We start from the raw sequence: 8,491 nt of genomic DNA, 5'->3' as shown, positions 1-8,491 counted from the left end.
GAGAGCAACAATGTATCCCTCACTCAAATGGAAAGCAGCAGTGTATAACTCACTCAAATGGAGAGCAACAATGTATCCCTCACTCAAATGGAGAGTAACAATGTATCCCTCATGCAAATGGAGAGTAACAATGTATCCCTCACTCAGATGGAGAGTAACAATGTATCCCTCATGCAAATGGAGAGCAACAATGTATCTATGCCTCACTTCCAGGACCCAGAGCTACACCTCTTATTGGCTAGGGCAGTCTCTTAGCCAACTTGGGAAGTCTGGACATCTGTCCTCTATAGTTAGGTTAGAGCACCCCCTGTGGCCACTCGGGAGACTGTAGGCCTAGTTTTGTTTTCCCATCTTAAGGGTCATAAAAGCCAGTTGAAAGAAATTAGTTGGGAAGTTACATGCACTTAGTATCTGGAACCAATGTTCAAGGAATCAGCTACATTCTTACTTCTATACCTACATTCAGCTCCTGAAAAATCAGGAAGTGACTACTTTTAAGCAGAATCTCTGTCACCACCATGCACACCCAGGATGTACAGTTGCCCCCAGGGAGCCAGATGCCAACTCTCAGTTGCTGTATTCAAGCACAGGAGGACTATTTAGAGAAGCCCAGCATCTCACATGTCCCCATCTAACCTGAGTGGTACCTTTTGTGTGACTAGGGGAAATTAAGGAGGAGTTAGAAGGCCAGAAGAATGGATCAGAGTCAAGAGTAGGCCAAGTTACAGCTCATACCCCCATGCTGGCTAATTTTATGTCAACTTGACACAGGCTAGAGTCATCGGAGAGGAGATTGGCCTAGTTGGGAAAACGCCACCGTAAGATCAAGCTGTAGAAAAGTCAGTAAGACATTTTCTTAATTAGTGCTTGATGACAGAGGGCTCAGTTCATTGTGGGTGGGGCTATCCCTGGACTAGTGGTCCTGGATTCTACAGGAAACCAGAGCAACCCATGGAGAGTAAGTGACTAAGCAGCCTCTTCCATGGCCTCTGCATCAGCTCCTGCCTCCAGGCTCCTGCCTTGTTTGAGTTACTGTTGTAGAAAATCCTTTTGTACACTGTTAAGATGCATCACTCAGATTGCTTTAATAAAAAGATGAATGGCTAATTCAGCTAGGTGGGATTTTCAGGGCAGAGAGGACACTTGGAAGAAGAAGAAGGCAGAGTCACCAGCCAGAGACAGAGGAAGTCAGACATGCAGGGGGAGTGGCAAAAGCCATGACCCACATGGCAGCACATAAATTAATAGAAACAGGTTAATTTAAATATAAGAGTTAGTTAGAAACAAGCCTAAGCTAATGGCTGAGCTTTCATAATTAATAATAAGTCTCTATGTCATAAATTGGGAGATAGAGAAAGGCTCACTACTTTTAGTAAACTATTAAAAAATAGTTTAAAAATAATTAAGTCTTTAAAGAGAGAAATAAAATAATAATTAAAAAATAAGCCAGAGAAAGACTTGCTACAAATGGCATCCAATGTGGAGGTACGTATTTTCACATAAGACCTGAGAAAGCTTTTTTAAAAAAAAAAAAAGATTCCAAACACACAAAAACAGAGCCAAATGTGGTTTCCTAGTCCCACAGTCTCTCATGAAGCCACGGTGTATAGAGATGCACTTCCCAGCCACTGCCTGCAGGCTTGAGCAGTCAGCGGGCCATGAGCCAAGCTGCACAGTGGTTTAAGGTTTATGCTCAAGCAGACAGCTAAGGGTACAGTTAAGCAGTAAAGCAGATTCAGATGGAAAACCTCTATGCAGGTTACAGTGTGTTTGGATTACAGATTACAATGTGCATAGGATTGAGAAAAAAGAAAGAGTATAGACAGTCATTAAAAATGCTTTAAGATGCCAGGCAGTAGTGGCACACACCTTTAATATCAGCACTTGGGAGGCAGAGACAGACAGGTCTCTGTGAGTTTGAGGCCAACCTGGTCTGTAAGAGCTAGTTCCAGGACAAGCGTCAAAACTATACAAAGAAAACCTGTCTCAAAAAAACCAAAAGAAAGTTTAAAAATAATAGTCTTTAAAGAAAGAAATAAGGTAACGAAAAATAGCCATATAAAGATGGAAACTACACAGAGAGTCTGGATTCTATATGGTGTCTTGCTGACTATAATTTTTTTATTGTTAATGAGTGAACAATAGCTGCTTAGAGACACTGGATTTTAAAAACTGCCAAATTAAAGCAACCTAAATATTTTTAAAATGTCTTAACTTCAAAATGAAAGTCAAAAAATATGTTGCATTGGAGAAGAGGTTATGCTTTTATTTTCACAGAAAATGAAAGGCTGTGGATTTGTGCAAGATTAAAGAGGATCAGGATTGATCAGGGGAAACTCCTGAAAGTCCTGGCTACAGATATAAAGGAATAAACCTAGAGAAACTACAAATATGGTTGAATGACTGGTGAATATATTTTACCTGCTCAAATATAAAACAAAAAAATCATATTTGGTTGGATATGGTTGCAAAGTCCATACTTGTGTTAATACAGATACGTATGTTACCTTTGAAAGGTATCTTTTCTCATACCTTTTATAACTTTATGTGTTTTCAGAGCAGGGGACCAGACACCAATAACAATGGGTGGCCCAGGTGATCCAGCCTCCCAGAGTGCCTCTGCTACAGTTTCCTTGGAGTTCTACATACAGAACAGCTTCAAGGCTGCTGGCTGAGATGGTCCAGCCTCACAGACTATTCTAGCCAGGATAACCATTATTCTAATTTTTTCAGGTCCCACAAAGATTCCAGAACCCCCAAAACATAACACTCACATTTCCAAGAGGTGGGGCGGGTGATTTTAGTCATTTGGTGGGCTATTGATGTTTGACATCATTTGGGGGGTTGGTTAGAAACTATTATTGTTCATGGTCAGGGAAAACCTGACCATAGGAGATTAGATTCAGGGATCTCATTCCAAAGAGAAATGGGGGGATAAAGTATAAAAATGATGAGCTAAAATGGTGGATTATTGAGTCCAATTTTAAACAACCACTAGTCTCGAATATTTTACATTGATATAGATTTTTGTATATTGACACAAATTTACTGTTAGTTTTGTTAGAACATACTGTTCATACATTTCTACTCTTGTTTAAGGTATTGTGCCTAATGCAGCTTATTTAACAATGTAATATTAATTTCTAGTCCTTGGAAGTTATTATTACAAACTATTTGTGATAATAAAGAAATGTAGGTTATTAGTTAGTCACCTATAACAATTAAACTTGTAATCATGTTAGATATGTTCTCAAGGTCATCCCTATATATAAAGAGATATTTTAGATAGATAAGTATTCTTCAAACACTTCAAAGACCTAAAAAATATTTTTAAATGTTTTGTTAATATAGGGCATTTCATGACAATGAGACACATCTGCCCCTGGCAGCACCAATTTACTTCAGAGAAGATGATGGGCATCAGAGAAACTCCATTTACTTTCAATGTGGCAAAACTAGCCATTTGGGCAAGAAACTGTTTTTGCCTTGACTTCAGCTAACAGTTTGCTGTAAAAACTGAACAAGCAGAATACGCAAGAAAAAGACTATTGAATTTTGCCAAGATAAGGCAAAATTCCTTCATAATTCCTGCTGATAGTCTATCTGATAGTCTAGGCCTGTAAGCTGAAGAAAGATGCCCCAATATTACAAAAGAATCTTAAGGTGACTGTCCAGGCAACCAGATATCTGTGCTATTTCTTAGTTTTGGAAGTTGCTTTCTCTGAACTTCCTGTTTACTCAGTTAACATTTTGTCGTTCTTGGGTCTCTGGTGGAGACTGAAGACTAGATAGTTTATAGTTTTATAGTTTTTCTCGTTACCAAGTTCAAAAAAGACCCTTACACAAGAGATGTAAATGTTATACAGTTAAAAAAACATAAAGGCACAAGTTGTTTATCTAAAAAGATATTTTTAGGATGGTAATACAAGGTATAATAAAATGGTTTAGGTATAAAACTTGAATTCATCAAGATACGATAGGTAATCGAGTATTTTCTCTAAATATGTCACATGAATATGGATTGGACATTGTGAAATATTCTTGCTTGATGAGTGTTCTTATTATAAATACTTTCATTTATTGCAGTTAATACATTTCCTTTCAATTTATATAATAACTGATAATTGTTCCTATTATATATAGTTTTACTGTGTTAGAGTTAAAACCTTTCCTTTTTATTTAGACAAAAAGGGAGAAATGTTGTGGAATAATCTTTTCGTACACTGTGAAGATGTGTAACTTGCATTGGTTCAATAAAAAGTTGAACGACCAATATCTAGATAGGATTTGGGGCAGAGGGGACACTGGAAAGAAGAAGGTAGAGCCATCAGCCAGATGCAGAGGAAGCCAGACATGCTGAAGGAGAGGCAAAAGCCATGAGCCATGTGGCAGCACAGAAATGAATAGTTAATTTATAGGAGTCAGTCAGAAACAAGCCTAAGCTAAGGCTGAGCTTCCATAATTAATAATAGGTCTTCATGCTGTGATTAGGGAACTGGCTGGCAGGACAGAGAAAGACTGGCTACAAGTTCCCAATCACTCTGGCTAATGAACTGTTTAAGGGAAGTGTAAGTGAAATAAACCTTTAACTCCCCACATGACTTTTGGTGATGGTGTTTCATCTCAGTATTAACCTAACCAAGACATCCTGTAAGAACCAGAAGCTAGAAGATAATCTAACCTCCAGGCCTCTGCCCTAAGGCCCAGAGCCTCACCTGTCAGCTTCTCGGAACATGTCCCTCTCCCTCTGGGAATGGATGTCCTGGATGATAGCAGCCACATTTTTCCCAGGTTTCTAGACAAAGTCAGAGAGATCATTAGAGAATACTGCTGCCGTCAGGGGGAAGCAGCTCTGTCCTGCCTTGTTTATTGCCCAGCCCACTAAGGGGGAAATGATATGTTTTGCAGGAAAGATAAAAGGATTGATCCAAAAAGTGACGAGTGTGAGCATGAGGGAACCAGAGTAGGGCTGAGGGCCCAGGAAACAAGGCATGTGAGTTATATCTTAATAAAGCAGGTATTAAAACTCAAAAACTCTCAGTCACAACTGGGTAGGTGCACACCTTTAATCTCAGCACTTGGGAAGCAGAGGCGGGTGAATCCCTGAGTTTGAGGCCAGCCTGATTTACAGAGCAAGTTTTGGGACAGCCAGGGCTATATAGAAAAACCCTGCCACAAAAGAAAACAAACCAAAATAAAATAACTTCTCCATTAACCATGTCAAATGTTGATAAAGACTTTTATTACAAAGGCTAATCCGCTCTTTTATTCTGTGCCTTTCTCTACGTGACTTATGAAGACTTTCAGAGCCATTCAGACACTAGTGAACATCACGTATCTCATTCTGGGCCATTCAGGTCTAGGGGGCAGAGGCTGGATATATGCATTCTCAGGAAGGCATGGCTGCTGCTCTGCTAGGGTTACAGTCGGGAGTAGGCCTGGGAGAAGCACCTGGTAAAGGTGAGAATGGAGGCGGGGCTGTCTGTGGTTTCAGAGTGAGAGCCTAGGGACACAGGGGAAAGATGTCAAGCCAGGGACGGGGTCACCTGTCAGATGTAGACACAAAGGAAAGAAAGACAAAAAGAAGAGAGTGGATCTAATTCTAAAACATGAAAAACCAAGGATTCAGACCCAGGAATTCTACACTAGTTTGGCCAGCTAATCCAAAGGATGCCTAGCAACTAAGGCAAATGGTATTTGTATTCAACAGAAAGTATATACCTCGATACTTTATAAGTATGTGCAATGCCGCATGCAAGTAACCAGGTTGCCCAGAATGCACATCCATATCTGCTAGAATGGCACCAAACCTTGCAGAGCCCAAGGCTGTTGGGAAGACACCAAGGCTAAGCTGGGGCTGGGAAGATCGCTCCTGCCCAGAATCTTTCCTTCAACCCCATACTCCTCCTAGACAGGGATGTCCAGACTCCCTTGAACTAGTCTTTCTGGCTTCCCCTAGACACAGGACACACAATGGAGCTGAGGAACATAATGGGAGCCACCAGGACCAAACTAGTCTATGTGACAAGACATGCATCATCTAAGAGGAAAATTCCAGGTCTCAGATCTGTGGCTTGTGCCGGAACAACTGAAGCAGGCAGCGGACAAGAATATGTACTGAAACTGAGAAACTTTACAGAATACAGTAAAATCCCCAGACTGGGTTGGGCAGGGGCTGTCTTTGTAAAAAGTTTTAGAGGTCAATGTGCTGTGGGATAATGCTCTTGTACACTGTAAAGACTTGTCACTAATATTGCTATTAAAATGCTGATTGGCCAGTAACCAGGCAGGAAGTATAGGCAGGGCAACCAGACTAGGAGAATTCTGGGAAAAGGCAAGGCAGAGACACAGTCACCACCCAGACACAGAGGAAGCAAGATGAGAATGCCTTACTGAGAAAAGGTACCAAGCCACGTGGCTAAACATTGGTAAGAATTATGGATTAATTTAATTTGTAAGAGCTAGTCAATAATAAACCTGAGCTAATTGATGAACCCATTTATAATTAATATAAGCCTCTGTGTGCTTCTGTGGGATTGAACTGCTGCAGGATCAGGCAGGACAGAAACTTCTATCTACATCAATGTTTTTCTACTCTTCTGGAACTTAATGCCTTCCTGGTTGTTCCTTTCAGACCCAGGAAAGCAGGAATAAAAAGAGGAGTGTAACTTTATGGGGCAGCAGATAAAGGAGACAGATTTTACAGAGCCTCCATGCAGGGTGGCCAGAATGGTCATCTCAGGAAGCAAGTGTCACAATACCGACATCATTCCAGAAAAGTGGAAATGAAAGAGAAAAAAAAGTCAGTCTATGTTGACATTGGAGATGCCTTGTTGTTATAGGACAATTTGAATACACAAAAATGTAGAATGAATGTATACTGAATCCTGTCTAATCTCGTGATATCTGTACTCTGACCTTCTTTTCCCACCCTGGAAATCCTTCTGAAGCAAACATCAGATGTCACTTCTCTTCCTCTGTTCTATGGTGGCCAATCAAGAGCTGCACAGTAGACCAGCACAGCTCTCCCTGTCCATACATTTTGTGGCTTCTAAGACAGGGAAAGAGTCAAAGCTCACAGCAGTCCCAAGAAAGTGCTTGCTACTGACAGAGAGGGACCAGAAATTGGAGACTTAACCCTGCCAAAGCATCCCTGGTTCCATCCTCCAACTGGCAGAGCCTGGGGTCACGGTTTATTGAATGTGGGGAACTCACTTTCTATGCCTAGAAAGGCAGAATAACGAGACATGTTTGGCATCCACCGAAAGCCTCGGGGCATGACAAACGGCACCCTATGGAAGCTGCTGGGATGGGGGTGCAGTGTTAGGTCCTCTGTCGGCTCTGAAGATGTTGGTCCAACCTCCAAAGTCTAATAAAGATGCTAAGATCCACTATATGAGCCTGCAATTCATCAGAACCAGGCTCTATTAATGTGGCCCCAGTTGTTTCTGACATGACTGGTCTTCCCAGCCTGCAGGCCACCTTCCATTCAGCTTCTTCCTGGAAACCCTCTCTTGGTACAGCTCATTCTCCTACCCTATGCGATTCTGCCAATCACACCACAGCCTTCCCCTGGCCACAGAGGCTGACTCGGGAACAGGCACATGTGCTAAACTAGTCCAATCAGAATGACAGGTCAGAGGTCTTGTGGAGACTATCAGGGTAAGCCTACCTCTCTGTTATTGAAGGAGACAAGACATGGCCTCTGAAGCTAGAGCTACAGACTGGTGTCCATGCCATCTAGAGGAGAGAGCTTGGGGCTGCTGGGAGCCATTCCATGAAGCACTCAGAAAACAGAGTCATGATAACAGAAAGCAGAACAGAAAACAACATCTTGATCTCATTTGGGTGCAAAATTCAGCTTTACCTGAAGCCAGCTACTCCTGCATTTTCATGTACATGAGCCAAGAAATTCTTTCTTTCACCTACATCAACAGGCTTAATTGCCACAAGTTTCCGCTACATGCAGTGTGTGTGTGTGTGTGTGTGTGTGTGTGTGTGTGTGTGTGAACTGATTCGTGCCAATGTAGGGGCCATAAAGTCTATTACTACACAGTTGTAATATACTGAATGAAGATCACAATGACCCAGGGGGACAGTATGACAACATGAGGAACTGAAAACCCATAGCAAAGGTCAGAAAACAGTATGTTCCAGGCCTTTGCCACTCAAATTAGGACCAGGAGGGACAGCACAGAAATCATAGCCTTCCTCCAGACCTGGCGAATCTGAATAATTCTGGCAGGAGCCCTGGTAACTGCATGCAACTGAGCTTTGGGAAGCTCTGTCAGAATACTGTCTGTCCAGTGTTCTGTCTGGGGGCTGTGAGCACAAAAAGACCTGAGTTTCTGCTTTTTCGTTTTGTTTTGTGTTTTCATGTGAATAGTGGAAAAACCTCACACACACACACACACACACACACACACACATAGAAACACACACACACAGTAACACACACACATAGAAACACACACAGTAACACACACACACA

General features: G+C 41.7%; 1 protein-coding gene across 2 annotated transcripts in view; it reads right to left on the bottom strand.

Moving 5' to 3' along the window:
• The window catches only part of Rbm20 (RNA binding motif protein 20), a 186,145-nt gene that overhangs the window by 25,346 nt on the left and 152,308 nt on the right, over positions 1-8,491 (bottom strand). For both annotated transcript variants that reach the window (XM_005352473.3, XM_005352474.3), the window contains exon 8: positions 4,716-4,795. In XM_005352473.3, the coding sequence (XP_005352530.1) occupies positions 4,716-4,795 (80 nt within the window). The remainder of the gene's footprint in view (positions 1-4,715; positions 4,796-8,491) is intronic.

The sequence above is a fragment of the Microtus ochrogaster genome, chromosome 8, assembly GCF_000317375.1.
Source record: "Microtus ochrogaster isolate Prairie Vole_2 chromosome 8, MicOch1.0, whole genome shotgun sequence".
NCBI lineage: Eukaryota > Metazoa > Chordata > Mammalia > Rodentia > Cricetidae > Microtus > Microtus ochrogaster.
Note: the sequence above shows the minus strand (reverse complement) of the source record. Positions and strands in the feature narration are given on the sequence as shown.